The sequence below is a fragment of the Neophocaena asiaeorientalis genome, unplaced genomic scaffold (genome assembly GCF_003031525.2).
Source record: "Neophocaena asiaeorientalis asiaeorientalis breed wild unplaced genomic scaffold, Neophocaena_asiaeorientalis_V1.1 scaffold99, whole genome shotgun sequence".
NCBI classification, from domain to species: domain Eukaryota; kingdom Metazoa; phylum Chordata; class Mammalia; order Artiodactyla; family Phocoenidae; genus Neophocaena; species Neophocaena asiaeorientalis.
Genome location: NW_020173022.1, coordinates 2,418,768 through 2,440,007, shown reverse-complemented (window position 1 = coordinate 2,440,007; position 21,240 = coordinate 2,418,768). Strand labels below are relative to the sequence as shown.

The following is a 21,240-nucleotide window of genomic DNA, read 5'->3' as shown; positions in this document are numbered from 1 at the left end:
GTGTAGCCATGGTTAAGAAGCAGAGCCATGAGGTAATTGAGGAGACTGACACATACAAAGCAGTATCAGGAGAGCTTTTTGGGTGTTGGGATACAAACACTATCAGCTGCAGCAAAGTCTTCCAGGATGAGGAAGGTGTTGAACTAGGCTTTGATGAATAGGGAAGATTTTATTAGGAAAAAGACGGTGGGGTGGAAACGGAGAATTATATTCCAAACAATTATCAGAATTGTTGTCAAGATTTCTTTGGTTGATAAAAATGAGATCTTTGAGGTACTGGTAGATTGTTTCATAAGAATAAATTGTTACGAATGTTCCAGGTCCTTTGAGATCACTAACGGGATTTTATCTTTTTTCTACCAGGTCTTCAATGAAATATATCCAGTATGGACTTACTCTTACCTGGTGCTGTTGTTTCCTGTGTTCCTCGCCACAGACTTCCTCCGTTATAAACCTGTTGTTCTGCTGCAGGGACTCAGCCTTATTGTTACATGGTTCATGCTGCTCTATGCCCAGGGACTGCTGGCCATTCAGTTCTTGGAATTCTTCTATGGCATCGCCACAGCCACTGAAATTGCCTATTACTCCTACATCTACAGTGTGGTAGACCTGAGCATGTACCAGAAAGTCACGAGTTACTGTCGAAGTGCCACCTTGGTGGGCTTCACAGTGGGCTCTGTCCTAGGGCAGATCCTCGTCTCAGTGGCAGGCTGGTCCCTATTCAGCCTGAATGTCATCTCTCTTACCTGTGTTTCTGTGGCTTTCGCTATAGCCTGGTTTCTCCCTATGCCACAGAAGAGTCTTTTCTTTCACCACGTTCCTCCCTCCTGCCAAGGAGCAAATGGCGTCAAGGTACACAATGGTGGCATTGCTACTGATACCTCAGCTTCTAACCACCTTCCGCAGTGGGAAGACGTTGAATCAAAAATCCCTCTAAATACAGAGGAGCCTCCCATGGAGGGACAGGTAAGCACAACCTTAAATGCCTGGTGGTTGCTACTCTGGGGCTAGACCAATGGTGAAAAAGCAGACAGGAAAGTCCCTCAATTCATTTGGATTCTGGTTTTATCTTGAGTTGCTTCATTGGTTCATTAATTCATTCATTCAATATAACATTGATTTATATTAGGGATGACAAATGTATTTTCCTCTGGAGTAAATGACCTCCGGGACTGGCACAACATTATTATTATATTTTTTTTTTTACTTAAATTTTATTTTAGATTTTTTTTTACATCTTTATTGGAGTATAATTGCTTTACAATGGTGTGTTAGTTTCTGCTTTATAACAAAGTGAATCAGTTATACATATACATATGTTCCCATATGTCTTCCCTCTTGCGTCTCCCTCCCTCCCACTCTCCCTATCCCACCCCTCCAGGCTGTCACAAAGCACCGAGCTAATATCCTGTGCCTTGCGGCTGCTTCCCCCTAGCTATCTACCTTACTACATTTGTTAGTGTGTATATGTCCATGACTCTCTCTCGCCCTGTCACAGCTCACCCTTCCCCCTCCCCATATCCTCAAGTCCGTTCTCCAGTAGGTCTGTGTCTTTATTCCTGTCTTACCCCTAGGTTCTTCATGACATTTTTTTTTTCTTAAATTCCATATATATGTGTCTTTCTCTTTCTGACTTCACTCTGTATGACAGACTCTGGGTCTATCCACCTCATTACAAATAACTCCATTTCGTTTCTTTTTATGGCTGAGTAATATTCCATTGTATATATGTGCCACATCTTCTTTATCCATTCATCCGATGATGGACACTTAGGTTGCTTCCATCTCCTGGCTATTGTAAATAGTGCTGCAATGAACATTTTGGTACATGACTCTTTTTAAATTTTGGTTTCCTCAGGGTATATGCCCAGTAGTGGGATTGCTGGGTCGTATGGTAGTTCTATTTGTAGTTTTTTAAGGAACCTCCATACTGTTCTCCATAGTGGCTGAACCAATTCACATTCCCACCAGCAGTGCAAGAGTGTTCCCTTTTCTCCACACCCTCTCCAGGATTTATTGTTTGTAGATTTTTTGATGATGGCCATTCTGACTGGTGTGAGGTGATATCTCATTGTAGTTTTGATTTGCATTCCTCTAATGATTAGTGATGTTGAGCATTCTTTCATGTGTTTGTTGGCAGTCTGTATGTCTTCTTTGGAGAAATGTCTATCTAGGTCTTCTGCCCATTTCTGGATGGGGTTGTTTGTGTTTTTGGTATTGAGCTGCTGGCACAACATTATAGTGCTCACGCTTGGAGATGTCTTAGAAGCCACAGCAATGTCTGTCTCTTCTTCATCTTTCTATCCTCAGAACTTGGTATGTAAAGGAAGCTCTAGAAAAAATTTTCTAAATGAATAGGTGAAATGATTCCAATAAATGATGAATATCTACTTCCAGTTTCTGAATTGAAGTCCACAGTATGTAAGGATAGGAAGTTATCTTCCTCATCTGTGCTGAAAACTATGTGTGATACAGGCATACCTCAAGGATATTGTGGGTTTAGTTCCAGACCGCTGAGGTAAAGCAAATATTATAATAAAGCAAGTCACACAATTTTTTTTGTTTCACAGTGCATATAAAAGTTATGTTTGTACTATACTGTAGTCTATTATGTATGCAATAGCATTATGTATAAAATAATATACATACCTAAATTTAAAAATACATAATTGCCAAAAAATGCCAACCGTCATCTGGGCCTTCAGCGAGTCGTAATCTTTTTGCTGGTGGAGGGTCTTGCCACGATCTTGTTGGCTGCTGACTGATCAGGGTGGTGGTTGCTGAAGGTTGGGGTGCTGTGGCAATGTCTTAAAATAAGACAGCAGTGAAGTTTGCCACATCGATTGACTCTTCCTTCAGGAATGATTTCTCTGCAGCATCAATGCTGTTTGATAGCATTTTACCCATAGTAGAATTTCTTTGAAAATTGGAGTCAGTCCTCTTAAACCCTGCTTTATGAGCTAAGTTTATGTAATGCGCTAAATCCTTGGTTGTCATTTCAACAGTCTTCACGGCATCTTTACCAGGAGTAGATTCCATCTCAAGAAACCACTTTCTTTGCTCATCCATTGGAAGCAGCTGCTTATCCATTCAAGTTTTATCATAAAATTGTGGCAGTTCAGTCACAACTTCAGGTTTCACTTCTAATTCTAGTTTTTTTGCTATTTCCACCACATCTACAGTTATTTCCTCCACTGAAGTGTTGAACCCCTCAACGTCATCCATGAAACAAAAGTTTTACAACACAATGGTTTATTCTGACACATTTCGTTTACTTTTTTATAATGTGATCACTGCCCACTAAACTGATTTTATTACCAACTAATGAGTTGAAATCTAAAATTTAAAAAACTCTGTCCTAGACCACCTTGATATTTGTTATTTATAGATATGCAAAATGTCAGTACTTGATATGGTGAAGAATTATAAACTTTTAGAGTTAGAAGTGATTCTAACCACAAATCATATAACAATCAGAGCATGTTAAAGGGACTTTAGATCACATCACCCTTTCATTTTAGAGATAAGGATTCAGATCCAACATTAGTGAGTCGTGCAAAATTACACACACGTACTCCTAAACATAATTTTAGAGCAGATACGAAATCCACTTCAATCTGTACCTTGCTCCGTGAAGTCTTTCAGTGGGTTAACCACATGGTCAGAACCATCATGTTGGCCATGGTGAGGTAAAATTAGGATTCAAGTCAGTTTCACGATCTCCTTGGCTCAGCTACCGACACCATGACAGGCAAGCAGTGCTGCTTGGCAGCTGTACAGCCCTAAAATACTGCTTGCTTTTCTTTGACGAGCTTGAAGGAAAATTAGAATGTGGATATTGGAGATCACAGTGCCATCTTAAGTTGACAAAGCCCATCAATGAACCATAAATGATAATCGTGGTAATTACAGTAAAGAAGAGTTTTAGGTCAGTGTGTGGTTTTATCTTGACTTAAAAAGAGGGAAAATGAGGTAGAAGTCAAAGTGATAGCCCAGTCCACAAGTTGTCTTAGAGTACTTGTAAGTTGATTTTCAGAATGAGTCCTACTGCTTTGGGGCAGAGGGTGCTGACATGGCAGGAGGAGGAGCTGCCAAAGCCAGTGATTTTCTTTCCCAAACAGGCAATGGACTCATTTTGTGCTTGGCATATAGTTGGACATGATTTTTTTTAAGTTGCTTATCCATTAGAAATGATGTAAATTAAACCAACTCTTTAGCACAGGGCTTGACATGAGATTAATGCTTAATAAATATCTGTTAATATAACTATACTTTTATTTGTAGACTGACACCTTTTACTATTAGGAATTTGTGTGTGTGTGTGTGTGTGTGTGTGTGTGTGTGTGTGTTTGAGTTCCATAAAACACAGACAGCAGCAAAATAACTGTTTTTATCTTGTACTCAGTATCATTTATAGAAGCAGAGTATAGCGGATTTTGAAGAAGGGAGGCAGTCCCCAGTACTAGTACTTACCAGCAGGGTGACCTTGGGCCAGTTTCTTAATTCTTTGTGACTTTTAGTTCCCTCATTCATATACCTACCTCATAGGGCTATTTCAAGTATTAAATAAAGCCATGTAGAGCTTTCAAATTAGTATACATAAGTAGGTAATCAATACACGGTAATTTCTATTATTATCTTTATCATTAGATATGAATAATCAAGAACAGCTTTGTACTTCACTGTAGATCTTTATTTGTGAGGCTGTAAATAATTTCTCATCTTCCCTTTGAATTTGTTGAAGGTATTCTGGGGCTTATGAAGAGTTATGAGAGTCTGGTACTAATTCCATCACAAGTTCTTTTTCCTTTTTTTCTCTTCTTTTTTCTTTCTTACTTTTTGGTCACACCGCGTGGCATGCGGTATCTTAGTTTCCCCGACCAGGGATGGAACCTGTGCCCGCTGCAGTGGAAGTGCAGAGTCTTAACTGCTGGACCACCAGGGGAGTCCCACAAATTCTTTTTCTTTAACTGAGTTAGGCTACCCCTAAATGTAGAGTGTTAAATCAGATGATCACTAAGCTTTACTTGACTCTAGAATCCTGAGTTTTGTGAGCTGACTGATGTGAAGGTACTCTCTTTTTTCTTTTGTTTCCCAGGCATACCATGAACAACTTCTCCTTTCCTCTCCAGTCCCCCACATATGTAGGGATACATAGAAGTAATTTAATTGAAATCATCAGCCCTTGACTTAAATCTTCCTAGTCTAGGCATTAAACCCTAATTATCCCCTCCCCCTACATTTTCCTATTGTATGTAGAAGAAAATGCAAAATTCTGATCATGGCCTATAAAACCCCATACAATTTGGCTGCTTGCCAACCTCTCTGACCTTATCTCTTAATTGGGCTGAAACACATCAAGCTTGTTCCCACCTCAGAACTTCAAATCAGGAGATTGTGTCAGTCAGGACTGCCCTTCATTCTGATCTTCATGGCTGGTTCCTTTATGTCACTCAGGTCACAGCTCGGACATCAGCTTTTCAGAAAGCCGTTTAACACTCTTAGCAATCATTACTCCATTCCAAAGTCACTTGCTAGCCCATTACCCTTTTTACTTTCTTCATAGTATTATTCCTACTATAAGCTCTCTTTTATGTGTGTGTTTATCATCTGTCTCTCTTACTCCAGTGTTAATTTCATAAGGGCAGGGCAGTTAATTTCATGGCCTTAACAGGGTGATTATGGTGGTTTTTTTTTTCCTGCCTCTGTCTCCCAGCTTACGCAAGGCATGCAAAGTGCAGCAGCAGCTGAAAGTTAAAACCATGGGATCAACCTTTTATTTCTAGCCAGACGAGTGAGAAAGTGGGGGGCTTGCATGTTGAGGAGTGAGGGGGTCATCCCCATTGGTCTTTTTCTCCCCAGTTACCACATCTCCCCTGCAACCTCAGTGATGGCAGAGGCCTTCACTGAGAAATGGCCTGTATCTCTGGACAAAGGAACAGGTTAAGAGGCTCCTATTGTCTGAAGAGTGTGGGGGCATGCCCGTTATTTTCCTTTCTTTTCTCTTGCTATTTAAATTGACAAGAACAGATACTACACCTGATCTTAGCCAAAAGGCTGAGATGAAATAGACAAAATAAACTTTAAGCTAAAATTACTGTCAAGTATAAATTTTACTAATATAGTAATTCCAAAGGACCAAGGAGCAGGGCAGTGGCTTTATTGAGAACTCAGGATTTCCGAGCGTCCACCGTGCCCAGTCACTTTTAAATCATCAGCACAGCCCTATAATTCAGAGATTTAGGTGAAGTGACTTGCCCAGGGTCACACAGCTAAGTGAGAGTCTTCTGGGACCAACAGTAACTTTTGCAAAGGCGTCTCTTGCTATACTTAATCACTGCCACCATCTGACACTCACATTCTTTCTTTTTATACTATTCTGTTTCCTTGGGTCAAAGAATCCGACCCCTGAATTAAGGTTAAATAGGAATTAGTGGCAGATCAAAAGCCAAAATCGCTTCAAGATATTCTTTTAATTCCCCCAAGTAATGCCTTTAGTTACAAAAATATAGAACAATATAGAAAATTACAAGTCAAGCGACCTTAGTATTCACAGGCAAGCACTAATATATTTTAATGTACCATGATCATATTAAAATAGAAATAACTATGAAACATTTTCTGCGGAGAAGCAGCCCCTGTGGCAGGCAGCGGGAAGGGATAGGAAGGATGCATGGCACCCAGGCCTCCGATGGCCTAGGTCTCACCCCGCAGCGCACTGTTGATGCGCCGGAACGCTGCTTCCTTCTCTGAGTCTAGGTCTTCGTCGGTGACCCGGAAACCCGGCTCAGGGGCTGGGGGCAGCCTCAGAGGCTCCCCTCGCCTGTGCGGCAGAAGAGGAATCCTGCGTTTTCGGGGCCTGGGACTGTCAGATGTGCAGGAGCCGTTCCTCCAGGTCCGTTTCTGCCCTCTTGTTGCCTCTGCATCTTTGTCAGGCTGGCTTTTCCTCTGGGAAACCACCGGAGCTGCAGAGGGCGACGGAGGGCCCTCTTCGCTCCCTTTCTTTGCGGACTTCTGGGGCAGCCCTTGTGGTATGGCGGGACCCCTCCTTCTCTTCACTGGCGGGAAACCTCGGGTGGAGCTATATAAGCTCGTGATGGCGTTTCTTTGGGGGCAGGAGCTCATACAAGAGGTCTGGAGCCTCAGAGGCTCCCCTCGCCTGGGCAGCAGCAGAAGAATCCTGCGTTTTCGGGGCCTGGGACTGTCAGATGTGCGGGAGCCCTTCCTCGAGGGCCGTTTTTGCCCTCTTGTTGCCTCTGCATCTTTGTCAGGCTGGCTTTTCCTCTGGGAAACCACCGGAGCTGCAGAGGGTGACGGAGGGCCCTCCTTGCTCCCTTTCTTTGCAGACTTCTGGGGCAGCCCTTGCGGTATGGCGGGACCCCTCCTTCTCTTCACTGGCGGGAAACCTCGGGTGGAGCTATATGAGCTCGTGATGGCGTTTCTTTGGGGGCAGGAGCTCATACAAGAGGTCTGCAGTTTCCTGTTGGATCTGTCTTCTGCCCTCTTGGCGTGGAGGTCTCTCTGCAGAGGTCCAGGCCTGGGCACGAAGAAAGAGCCCCCCAGGGGCCTAAATGCATATCGTGCGCCCCCGGTGTCATCGGGGCTGCTTCTCTGGTCTTCGTTCCTCCCTGTGACTGTGGGGACTTCCTCCTGCTTGGCCATCCCTTGCCCACTCTCTCCCAGGGCCCCCAACACCGTCTTATCTGTGCTGTAGTTCGGGACACAGCTGGGTGTCGTGGGCGGCACTGGCTGCCCCCGCGCCACACTGACAGTGACTGTGTCCACTGCGGACGCTGAGCTGCGGGATGTCGTGGAGGTGCGAGCACCCATCACCGCCTTCTTCCGATGGCCTCGATTGCAGATGGAGATAAGGACCCCCAGAAAGGAGCGCAGGGTCTGCGGGATGGTAGAATGGGGTCTCAGAGACTCTGTGGCAAAGCACAGATGCAGAGTCACTGGACACTTGTGGGCTGGCCTGCGAGTGGATAGCTGGCCATAGACAGCTGGGTTACCCGGGCCGGCCACGGGAAGTCGGTGGGCGCGGGTAGCGGGCTGGGGGCAGCCGAGCCCTCCTGGCAGGTGCTGGTCCCCCCAGTGCCTGGGGCGGGGGTGAGGGGCAGGGCCTACCTAAGTAACTGCCCCTAGAGAACTTGGGTGAGGTTGGTCCTTGGATAGAGAGCTGGGCTCCGAGCTGGATCTGTCTTCTGCCCTCTTGGCGTGGAGGTCTCTCTGCAGAGGTCCAGGCCTGGGCACGAAGAAAGAGCCCCCCAGGGGCCTAAATGCATATCGTGCGCCCCCGGTGTCATCGGGGCTGCTTCTCTGGTCTTCGTTCCTCCCTGTGACTGTGGGGACTTCCTCCTGCTTGGCCATCCCTTGCCCACTCTCTCCCAGGGCCCCCAACACCGTCTTATCTGTGCTGTAGTTCGGGACACAGCTGGGTGTCGTGGGCGGCACTGGCTGCCCCCGCGCCACACTGACAGTGACTGTGTCCACTGCGGACGCTGAGCTGCGGGATGTCGTGGAGGTGCGAGCACCCATCACCGCCTTCTTCCGATGGCCTCGATTGCAGATGGAGATAAGGACCCCCAGAAAGGAGCGCAGGGTCTGCGGGATGGTAGAATGGGGTCTCAGAGACTCTGTGGCAAAGCGCAGATGCAGAGTCACTGGACACTTGTGGGCTGGCCTGCGAGTGGATAGCTGGCCATAGACAGCTGGGTTACCCGGGCCGGCCACGGGAAGTCGGTGGGCGCGGGTAGCGGGCTGGGGGCAGCCGAGCCCTCCTGGCAGGTGCTGGTCCCCCCAGTGCCTGGGGCGGGGGTGAGGGGCAGGGCCTACCTAAGTAACTGCCCCTAGAGAACTTGGGTGAGGTTGGTCCTTGGATAGAGAGCTGGGCTCCGAGCACTCTCCTTCAGCTGCCAACTCGGCCAAAAGCGGAGTGCGCTCTCTTTGGCCTGTTGCCTTTTTATACTCTGCAACCTGTGAGCGAACAATGGGCGTGCGTACGCGGGGCGCAAAAGTTTAGGGAGGGATGGCGCATGCGCAGCGTATACGTCAGGCCCTGGGGCGCACAGGTGAGGATGCGCGCCCCTGGACAGTCTAGCGCTTCTGAATCTCCCGGGGGTCTGAGGGTTGGAGGTGTTTGCCTTGAGGGTGATGAGCTTCTTGGCAGGGCAGCTGCCCCTTCTCCCCCGGCCGGCTCTAACTGTACAGGATGGGTCCCCGGCCACCAGAGCAGGAAAGCTGGAGAGCAGGGTACATGGCTCAGTAGCCGCCGCCCGAGGTGGCAGATTTGGCATCAGCGCCTATGCGTCCGCCTGACCTCGCACCTGGTATATTGGAGGAGAGAACCGCTAAGAACAGAAGTGCAAAAAAACCAAAATAAACCCAGAAGTGCCCAAGCCACCCAGATCCTGCTTGGGTGACATCTGAAGGGGCAGGCAGGGCAGGCTGGGAGGGACGTATATACCAGGTCCAAACCCAGAAAGATCTGAAATGCACGAGTCAGAATGAAAGTCCAGAATCATCCTTGGGCTTTGGGCTAAGCTGGAAGTATAGCCAAACTCTTCAAGGTCTCCGGCTCCACCTGCAGTTCTGCCTGGCTGGGACATTGCCCCAGAGTGGGGTTAAGTTTAAGGAGTCGAAGGAGGCATACATTTCCATCCTCTGGATCACTGCTCACCAAAAAATACACAATGCCAGGCACATATGTAATTTTGAATTTTCTAATGAACACACCAGGAAAATGAAAATGGTGAAGTCAATGTAAATAATAGATTTTTAATTCAGTATCTGCAAAATGTTAGAATTTTTACCTGTGGCACGAGAAATGTGGTCATATTACGAGGGCTTGAGAGCCGCACGGAGCAAGATAGAGGACAAACAGCATGCACTTGAAACTCTAAGAAGTGAACGCTAACAGGCAGATGGGGCCTGGAAGTCCAAAGTTGAATAACAGCACTCGGGACCTATTTGTTGATTATGTTAATGAGTCATGGTAAATAGAATATAAGGGAAACCAACATTTATTGAGCACTTGCTACATACTGAATAATGCTTATCTAGTTCTTGCAATAACCTGTTGAAGTAAGCATTAATTTCCATTTTACTGTAAAAAGCCTAAGATTCAGAAATTTTTCTCATCTGAGTGTAGACAAGTATGCTGCTGATTCATCATCTCAGCTCCCATTTATTTTGACCTGGGTACCAGACACTGTGCCAAAAATCTTATATTCATTATCTCATTCTTATTAAAACTACTATTATTAAAACCCTATGATATAGGTATCACTGTCTCCATTTTACAGGTGAGGGAACTGGAGCTCTACTGATTTAAAAGATTCATACTTAATTTTTTAAGTAAACAATACAGAAAACTACATAAAAAGAAGTCAAAATAATCTGAACTGCTGGGTGCAAAGATTACCACTGTTAATATTTTAGTGCCCTTTCTAAATATCACTGTTTGTACAGACTTTATAGTAAATGAAATTATAACCTACATGTAGGTTTATAACTTTATGGTTTTTTACTCAGTGTTAATTCAAGACCGATCTTTCTTTCTTTTCATGTCAGAATAGCCTTCAGAATCCAAAGAATTGAAACCATAATGGTGAAAGTGACTGGGGGGAGGTTTGTGTTGGGCAGTATTCTGCCTTTCTCACCAGGCTGGCGCTGAGCACTAAAAGCCAGAATCAGAAAGACTTGTGTGAAGGACAAAGTCTGTCTTTTGACCCTCCCCATTTTTTTCTCATTTGTGGTCACAGCCTTTCCCTCTGGATATCTCCAGTTGGGCCCCCGCCAACGGATATGTCTGAGTTGGGATGGAGGGAGAGAGTGTGTAGCCGTATATGGCTGTACCCCCTACCTTTGGCAGCTTAATGCCCTTGAAGCTCAGATAGGTGTTATCTCCCCTGAAAAAGAGTAGCCAAAGGCAGGTCTCTGTGCCAACTCTTAAAAGGTTCCCAGTGCCCCTGAACGAGAGCTTATGAACTAGGGCTCTACGAGATACCAGGCAAAGGCAAGAATGAGTATTCTTGGAACAAGATAAGTGCACAGCAGGCCGGAGCAGGACAGAGTGTCCCAGAAGCCTTTTATGTTGGAAGAGAACTTTATCATTGCAGATTCTTAAGTACACCTTGAAAGCGCCTTCTTCTGTGCTATTGTTCTTGTTTCCTTTGCTTTGAATGTTGTTCTTAATTGTTTCTCTATTCTAATCTTATCTATCTCCCAAAGCCTGTCTCAAACACCAGTTCTTCCATGATACATATTTTGGTTCCTTTTCCTTGAAACCAGATGTACTATATTTGTCCCCATTAGTTAAGGCTCATTGTATATGTTTTTACTATGTTTTGGGTAATGAAATATCAATATCTGAGAAAATAATGATAGCCTTCCTTTCATCATGAAAAAAATGTTCATTGTTTATAGCAAGAATTAGGATTGTGTCCTTCAACAGCACAATAAAAGAAGCAAACTTATTCTCAAGTTTCCATCCTAGCTATTGGCTTGATAATAGACAAATCTCCCTCTGCATATAACTGAGCTAAGAAAAGAGCAGCATTTAACTTGGTATTATAAACGCCTAACTATTTAAAGAAGGGGCTATTGGTATTATAAACACCTAACTATTTAAAGAAGGGGCTGCACAGAAATTAACATAAAATGGATTAAAGACTTGAATGTAAGACCTGAAATCATAAAACGCCTTAGAAGAAAACGTACGTGGTAAGCTCCTTGACATCTGTCTTGGCAATGTGTTTTTTAATTTGACACCAAGAGCAAAAATAAGTGGGACAACGTCAAACTAAAAAGCTTCTATACAACAAAGAAAAACATCAACAAAATGAAAAGGCAACCTACTGAATGGGAGAAAATATCTGCAAATCATATGTCTGATAAGGGGTTAATATCCAAATTATAAAATGAACTCATACAACTCAATAGCAAAAAAAGAATCCAATTTAAAAATGAGCAGAAGATCTGAATAGACATTTTTCCCGAGAAGACATTCAGATGGCCAACAGGTACATGTAAAGATGCTCAATGTCACTAATCATCAGGGGAATGCAACTCAAAACCAGAATGAGATATCACCTCATACCTGTTAGAATGACTGTTATCAAAAAGATAAGAAATAAGTGTTGGTGAGGATGTGGAGAAAAGTGAACCCTCGTGCACTATTGGTGGGAATGTAAATTGTTGCAGTCACTGGAAAACGGTGTGGAGGTTCCTCAAAAAATTAAAAATCAGGGACTTCCCTGGTGGCGCAGTGGTTAAGAATCGGCCTGCCAGCACAGGGAACATGGGTTTGATCCCTGGTCCAGGAAGATCCCTCATGCCACGGAGCAACTAAGCCCGTGCGCCACAACTACTGAGCCCACACGCCACAACTAACGAAGCCTGTGCACCTAGAGCCCATGCTCCGCAACAAGAGAAGCCACCACAATGAGAAGCCTGTGCACCACAACGAAGAGTAGTCCCCACTCGCCGCAACTAGGGAAAGCCCTCATGCAGCAACGAAGACCAGACGCAGCCAAAAATAAATAAATTAAATAAATTAATTTGAAAAAATCAGACTACCACATGATTCAAGAATTCTACTTCTAGGTATATATCCAAAGAAAATGGAAACACTAACTCAAAAAGATCCAGGCACCCACCAATTCACTGCAGCATTATTTACAATAGCCAAGATATGGAAACAACCTAAGGGTCCATCAGTGGATGAATGAATAAAGAAAATGTGGTAACGGACAGATTTATATACACACTGGAACACTATTTATTCAGCCATTAAAAAGCGAATGAAGTCTTGCCATTTGCAACAATGTGGATGGACTTAGAGGGCATTATACTAAGTGAAGTAAGTCAGTCAGAGAAAGACAAATATTGCATGATCTCATTTATATGTGGAAACTAAAAACAAAACAAAACAGAAACCCCAAGCTCGTAGATACAGAGAACAGACTGGTAGTTGCCAGAGGAAGGGGGTAGGGGGTAGCAAAATGGGTAAAGGGGAGTCAAAAGGTAAAACTCCCAGTTGTAAATAAGTCTTGGGGATGTAATGTACAGCATGGTGACTATAATTAGTGATACCATATTGCATATTTGAAAGTTGCTAAGAGAGTAGATCTTAAAACTTCTCATCACAGGAAAAAAAATTATAACTTTATGGTGACAGATATTGACTAGGCTTATTGTGGTGATCATTTCACATTGTATACAAATATAAAATCATTGTTATATACCTAAAACTAGTATAAAGTTAAAGGTCAATTATACCTCAGTTTTTAAAAATAAAGGAGAAAGGGCTGACAGCAAGTGGGGGTAGTCATTTTACATCTGTAGGTTCTCTTGTGCAAGATATGGCTTCCCGCCAGCAAGCGGGTTGAATCATGCTGCTGCCATTGGTGTTAATAACGTGTAACGTGGCTCCTGTCACACACATCCTGGCTCTTATATGCTAATTCACAGTTAGCTTCCTCTTGGTCCCTTTGGATTCTCTCATTTTGCCTTCCCATGTTAGTTGCAAAAGTAAAAGTTCCTATGTTCTGAGCGAGGCTCCGGAATTATGGCAACCTTTGATAGCTATTTCACAGGATGTCTGGAATCTCATATTGACTTCTTGGCATAGTCCAGGGATGATGGTACATAGTAATGTTTGGATTCACTCAGTTGCATGCATAGTAGCTTTATTACTTCATTGTAATATTTCCATAAATACTGGGTAACAGAAAAAGTGTAAGGAAGAAAATTAAAATCACTGATTACCCCATCAGTCAGAGAGAACTGCTGCTAATATTTTGATTTATTTCTTTCTAAGATTTCTGTCTTAACCGTTATCTTTCAGTGAATCTGATAGGTTCTCATTCATGGATTCTACCTGAACAGTGATTTACTAGGGTTGCTAATTATTGCGCTTTTTTTTTTTTTTTTTTTTTTTTTTGGTTGCGTTGGGCTTGTGGGCTTTCTCTAGTTGCGGTGAGCGGGAGCTACACTTCGTTGCGGTGCGCAGGCTTCTCATTGCGGTGGCTTCTCTTGTTGCGGAGCACGGGCTCTAGGCGCGTGGGCTTCACTAGGTGTGGCTCACGGGCTCTAGAGTGCAGGCTCAGTAGTTGTGGCGCACAGGCTTAGTTGCTCTGCAGCATGTGGGATCTTCCCGGAAGAGGGCTTGAGCCCGTGGCCCCTGCATTGGCACGTGGATTCTTAACCACTGCGCCACCAGGGAAGCCCAAATTATTGCTTATTCTTTTATGATTTTTTTTTTCTTTGTGGTACGCGGGCCTCTCACTGTTGCGGCCCCGCCCGCTGCGGAGCACAGGCTCCGGACGCGCAGGCCCAGCGGCCATGGGTCACGGGCCCAGCCGCTCCGCGGCATGTGGGATCCTCCCGGACCGGGGCACGAACCCGCGTCCCCTGCATCGGCAGGCGGACTCTCAACCACTGCGCCACCAGGGAAGCCCTATTGCTTATTCTTAATGTTGCTTGCCACTGTATGGGGAGATATGGAATGTCATCTCCCTTTGGCTAAAGTACGCGATTTCTGACCATCTTTCTACCTTCATTTTGTAAACAGTATATCATTTGCTGGATGTACTAATGTTTATAGAGCATTCAAAGCAAAAATTATATAAGAATGTGTTTTTTTCCCCAGAGGGGATAAATGTAATTGCTAAGAAGTTTATACATACACGCACACACACACATATATGAAATAAGCAGTTGGTTTTCACAAGGAACAAGAAAAAAGTCTGTTGAATAGAAAATTGAGTCTATACAATTGCTTTCTGTTCAGTTGGCTTCTTCCCTTTTTCTGTGTAGGAATCCAAGCCAGACCGTCTCCTTGTGCTGAAGGTCCTGTGGAATGATTTCCTGGTGTGCTACTCTTCTCGCCCTCTGCTCTGCTGGTCCGTGTGGTGGGCCCTCTCCACCTGCGGCTATTTTCAAGTCGTGAACTATGCACAGGGCCTGTGGGAGCAGGTGATGCCTTCTCGTCATGCTGCCATCTATAACGGTGGCGTGGAGGCCGTTTCAACCTTACTGGGTAAGCAGTGCAGGGTGGTAGGGCAGCTTGGGAGGGGGAGATTCCTCTGGTAGTGAAGTCAACCATAATCAGATTTTCTTTCCCCTCCCAGGTTTGAAGTAACCCCAGAGAATGGATTACTTACTTTGAGCTCTGATTTTATAATTTAGGAGGACAATTTAGAATTGCACATGAGGTGGAGGGCTATGACTAACAAATTCTTTTAACCTTTGGGAAACCTAATATAATGGTCCTCTAAATTGTCTTCTTATCTAGGTTTCCATTATCTCTGATTTACTGGGTTCTTCTGCCACTTGCTGAAAAACTTGGAGTAACCTATACAATACTTTATAACAACAGTAGCAAATATATTGTTTATATGTGCCAAGCGCTGCTCTAAAGACTATGTATGTTCACTCAGTCCTCACAGAATTCCTAAGATAGGTGTAATTATTATCCCCAGTTTACAGTTAAGGAAGCTGTGGACAGATAGGTTAATCACTTGGCCAAGATGATATAGATGGTAAGTGGTAAAGTCGCGGTTTGAACTCAGAGCCTGTGTCTTTGGCCATTTTATTCTGTTGTCCCTTTCTAATTTGTCGACCCACCTCAGAAGGTTTTGGAAAACTTTATATGATTTCTGTAAACACTTAAAACTGTGACTGGCACTTAGAAAGCACTCCATACATTTTAGCTATCGTTATCTTAATCATCATCATTTTACCACATAAACTGCCCCTCAGTTGGGAAGAGAGATGAGCCATCCTGCCGTGTTGCCAAGCTCCAAGCAGTGGTTCTTTTTGATTCTCGCCTCTGTGTCCGCCTCAGTAGTTTTTCCTTAGCAGCATCCCTGGCTCTGTATCCTCCTTTTCCTTCTCATTACCAGCTGCCCTAGTTCAGTCTCTCATCATCTCTCCATGGCTCCATACTATTTATTCCATCAAGTCCAAAATTCTCTGCTTGTCTTTCAAGGCCCTCCATAATCTTGAGCTACCCTGTTTAAAAGTTAAAAGATCTTAAAATGTAATAATCTAAGATGAATTTTTAATTTATTGAAATAGTATTTGTGTAGCAAAATGACAAATTTTCTCTTTTTGTTTTGTAGGTGCTGTTGCTGTGTTTGCAGTTGGTTACATAAAATTATCCTGGTCCACTTGGGGAGAATTGACATTGTCTCTGTTTTCTCTCCTGATTGCTGCTGCAGTGTATATCATGGACACCGTGGGTAACATTTGGGTGTGCTACGCATCCTACGTTGTCTTCAGAATCATCTACATGTTACTCATCACTATAGCAACGTATGTATTTTGATTCAAAGAACCATTAGGAAGAGTTGACAGGATTAGCTTTTTGGTTTCTTTACAAATTAAATTTTCTGGTTAAAAGAGGCAAATGGGAGGAAGCATGACATGTGCATTGCCAGTTTTTCTCCTGAGGAAGCATTTAGGCAAGGTTCTTTATTTCCTTGTTGAAATGTTCCTGCTGTTTTCAGATGTTTGCATGAGGTTTACATCATTTAGCAACAAAATATTCTTCACTTGGTTGGGAAGGGAATTGACAGTAGAAAGTTCGGGCTACTCTTCACACTATCCTGGAGGTAATTCTTGTCTATGCATTCTTTTTATTTATTTTTTAAGTTTTCAGATTGCTGCAAACCTCAGCATGGAGCGCTACGCCCTAGTGTTTGGTGTAAATACCTTCATCGCTCTGGCACTGCAGACTCTGCTCACTCTAATTGTGGTAGATGCCAGCGGCCTTGGCTTGGAAATTACCCCTCAGGTAAGACCTCTGTTTCGGTACTGAAGATGTTATGAGTTGATCAGGGTAACAGAAGTGGAGCGTGCTTCATGGAAACAAATTCAAACAATATCATCTTTTTGATGAGGCCCTAGAACATTTCTGTGTGTAATTAACCAGGCTGGTGGAGCTGAGAGGTAATATTGGTTCCTTCCAGGCCAAGCCCTTCTGCTTCCTCATCCATTATTTGCCTCCATTTTGAATTCTGTGCCTGGAATACTACATCTCATGTTTGAGGTGCCGTGCTTCACCTCAGAGCTCTCTCAGTCTCCTCCTTCTTTATTTAAAACACCCCTCACCCAAATACCAAGGTAATGGCTTCCTGGTGCTGAATAGCATTATGACTCTTAACATATGACCTACTGAGAAAACACCTGCACAAACACTCAGAGACAGTGTGAATAATTTTATTCACTCAGGAATTGTATAGTTGTATATGCCTTCATGATTGTGAGTTGTAGGTAGGGCTTGTTATATACTTCAGCAAAATGGGCAATTGAATAAAAAAGTGCCTACCCTACCTCATCTCAGCCCAAATGATTCCACCTCCATTATTCCTTCCTTGCTTACATATTAGTTTTCTTAGAATACAAAGACCTAACATGTTAGCAGTAAGTAACTTTGTTTTTACTGAGGAGGTCTAAAAGAGACATAGGTAATGTGCATTGAGTGCTTTCTGTGTGCCGGGTACTTTATATAGAATTGTGCAGCGTTGTTATCAGGATTAGACGTCATCAAGAAAATGAGTCTGAGGGATGTTGTGTTGTTTAAGGTCACAGTCCATAATAGTATGGCAGAACCAGGATTCAAACCAGCATCTGACTCCAAAGCTTAGGCATCTCCCACTGCATCATGCTACCTCACAAAAGGATGCGAGAGGGGGTGGATAGAGCAGAGGAATGGGAACTTATTACTTTCTTTTCAGTAAGAATTACTTAAGTGTTTCCCAGTTACTACCTGCAATAAAAACCTTGAGAAGACCTCTCAAGGGCTAGGTACTTTCATTTGGGGTGGAGGGTAGAAGAGTAACTGGGTGCTTGTCATCTTGCTATAGAAGCGGTAGGTTTAAACGTATGGAATAATAGAATTTTGTGGGCTGTGCTGAAACTTGTAACTGCCATGATTAATTAACGAGGTTCCTATAGGAAAATGAATCAGAATTTTAAAGGACCTGGCTCAGAGTGTTAGCTTATCAGTAGGTAGTAAGTTATTTTAAGAAGAAAAATGATGATGATGTTGATAAACAACATAGTTACATTAAAATATTGGCTCGGAGGGACTTCCCTGGTGTCTCAGTAGTTAAGAACCCCCCTGCCAATGCAGGGGACACGGATTCAATTCCTGGTCCAGGAAGATCCCACATGCCGCAGAGCAGCTAAGCCCATGAGCCACAAATACTGAGCCTGTGCCCTAGAGCCCGTGAGCTACAACTACTGAGCCCGCGTGCCACATCTACTGAAGCCCATGTGCCTGGAGCCCGTGCTCCACAGCAAGAGAAGCCACCGCAATGAGAAGCCCGCACACTGCAATGAAAAGTAGCCCCCACTTGCCGCAACTAGAGAAAGCCTGCATGCAGCAACGAAGATCCAACACAGCCAAAAAATAAATAAAATTAAAAAAATATTGGCTTAGAGAAGATTCTTATAAAAAGTAATCTTATAATGGAATATATTGATAGTTGACCTTCTACTGCCCTCTTCTGGGCAAGAGTAGAGGTCTTGATATTCAGAATTTGGCCTGTTAATCATATCAGCTTGAGGGTAGAGACCAGGATTCAGTTATAACAGCAACAAAAATAAAAACAATAGTATTAACAGCATTAGCATTGTGCTAATAAACATTTGCATACATAACCTCATCCTTTCCCAACAACTCTGCAATTAGGAAATATTATGAATTACAAAATGTTTGGCAAATGAAGTTGAGGCTCAGAGACTGAGTCTCTCAATCCGGGTCATACAGCTAGTAAGGGGGAAGTTGGGATTTGCACCCAAGAGTCAGCCTTCAGTACCACCATGCTGTGCTGCCTCTTTGTATCCTCAGTGCCTGGCACATTGTTTAAGCACACAATGTTTTTTGAAGTTTTATAGAGAAACTGAATATACCTTTAATTATGGAGTCTGTTCACATATATGTAATAAAAGAGCTTACCTTCTAATTGATAATTCTATAAATTATTCTTTCCCCCTCTTTAGTTCTTCATCTACGCTGGTTATTTTGCACTCATTGCTGTGGTTTTCCTGACTAATGGTGCAGTCAATATTTTGAAGAAATACAGAAAGCCCCAAGATCCAGAATCAAGTTCTCAAGTGACCACTTCATAACACACTGCTAATGAGCTTCTTATCACAAGAACTCTGCACAGCAGCTGTGCCTGGATGTATTTAATTTTTTAAAGTGTAGACACCTATTTATGAGTGTGCATTTCATGGCTTCAAAGCAGCCGATTGACTATACCTTGTCCTCCTAGAGTAACAGAATACTGTTCAGAAGTGTACTTCATGGATTATTTACGAGAGCCGATATAAGGATGACTTTTTTCTGATTTGAAAGTGAGCTTGCTTTTGAAAACCAAGTAATCAAGAGCCATCAAGCAGCACATGGTGATGTATACTTGCTAGCAAGTGAGTCTGGTGTTTCATAGGTCAAGTACTTCTGTATCAGATTAGCCAGATGCTTGGCCTGGTGGGACCAGGGCTTCACAGGGGCCACAGGTGTCACAGGTCAGGACAGAAATATGTTCTAATAGCACCTGCCTCTGTTCAACTTAATTCTTATTTCTGTGTTATTCACGTGCATTTGTGTTTCTGCAGATGAAAGTTGTTCCTATCACTGACAATATGTGCTCTGGTTTGGTGTTTTATAAGGCATATGTGTCGTTTCTAATTTATTTTAAAAAATTCATTGTGTAAATATTCTCAATTCCCATCTTGACAATTATGTATTCGTGTGGATTTTTCATTTTTACATTATTCATATGCTTCCTAGAGAAGCTAATTTAGTTAAATAATAAGGCAAGTTTTGAGGCCTGCTAAAAATCTAAGTGACCTAATCAGAAAACTTGAGGCAGGTTTGCTTGTCTTTTATTCTTCAGTATGAAGGACTATTAATTCTATGATGAAGAGTTACTAAATGGGCTAAAGATACAACTAACCCATTTTGTATTTGCACTTTTATCTCCAAAATAAAATGGAAAAGTCTTTTTAAAAATAACTTCATCTCCATTTATAGCTTTTATATTATTTATCCTTCTTATTCAAGATAAAGATGTCGTTAAGAGTTGGATCATTCCAAGGTCTTTTTCACAAACTGAGCCTCTTATTAATTATTTTGGTGGGACAGGAACTAGGATAGACTTAGTTCCTGTATTCTGTACATTAAATCTGCCTTTGTTTCTAAAGGTGGATCATCTTGAATATCTGTTTAAAATAAGAATTGCTACTGATTCAGTTTCCAGGTTACTTGAAAGAAATGTTATTCTGTGCACATTTAATTGGGAAGTTAGTCTACCAAGTGGCTGCTAGCCTGAGACGTAACTATTTTGAAGCCAATTTTGTTGCCTAATCATAAAAAAAAAAAAAAAAAAACTAGGTTAACTTTTTTAGAACGACATAGGTAAACACCGAATAATAGTGTCAATATTCCCAAACTGACATATTCATTTATGTAAGCAGGAATTCTAGAAGCAAATGAATGATAAGAATAAGTCAGTTTCCACTCACCTTCCTTTTTGAATAAGGGAAAGGAAAAGACCACTAGCTAAGTAAGGGAAGAAGAAGTGATATCGTAAATAGCAGCCTCTAATTTTATATTTTGTCTTTGTTGTGTTTTATTTTGCTACATAGGGAATTGTTTACTCAGAAACAAGTAGAAAAGTGGTATTTGAGGAATTTTATTTAATTTTTTAAATAAAATAGACTGTGGTACAATCAGTACTAAAGCAGTATTTCCCTGGAATTTAACTCAAAGGTTGTGGTACACAGTTAGAGCCTTTACTTATTTAAGACAATAATAAGTTTACATCTTGGTGTGTGGCCCTATCTGTAGAATGCTGAACCCAATATGCAAGTTGTACTGTATGCAGTTTTGTAAAGAAGTGAAAATAATTTGTTGTACTTTTTATTCTGTATAGATTATAAACTTATTAAATAAGTATTTTACAATATATTTTTCCTTTTTAATCAGAATTGTTTTCAATTTATCTTTTGCTGTATTAGGAGCTTTGGATTACTTCTTTAAATCTTTTAGTTGTTTCGACAAGGACAAATCTCAGAGTAAGCCTTCCCCTCACCTGACCTTACTAACTAACCCAGAGTCGTCCTGTTAATTCTTCCATTGCTTTGTGATCTTTACTTTTGACTCTTCCCTTTCATTTCTGTTTTTCCAGTTTTCTTCTAACACCACATTGTACTGTTTATTTT

General features: G+C 42.7%; 1 protein-coding gene and 1 pseudogene across 1 annotated transcript in view; one reads left to right on the top strand and one right to left on the bottom strand.

The window, feature by feature from the left end:
* SLC19A2 (solute carrier family 19 member 2) overlaps positions 1 to 20,972 on the top strand; it is a 29,292-nt gene extending 8,320 nt beyond the window's left edge. Inside the window, exons 2-6 of the mRNA XM_024742471.1 lie at positions 364 to 966; positions 14,821 to 15,043; positions 16,128 to 16,320; positions 16,660 to 16,801; positions 19,015 to 20,972. Of these exons, the coding sequence (XP_024598239.1) occupies positions 364 to 966; positions 14,821 to 15,043; positions 16,128 to 16,320; positions 16,660 to 16,801; positions 19,015 to 19,143 (1,290 nt within the window). The 3' untranslated portion in view covers positions 19,144 to 20,972. The remainder of the gene's footprint in view (positions 1 to 363; positions 967 to 14,820; positions 15,044 to 16,127; positions 16,321 to 16,659; positions 16,802 to 19,014) is intronic.
* LOC112398076 (uncharacterized) lies at positions 5,964 to 6,069 on the bottom strand (annotated as a pseudogene).
* Positions 20,973 to 21,240: the final 268 nt, after the last annotated feature.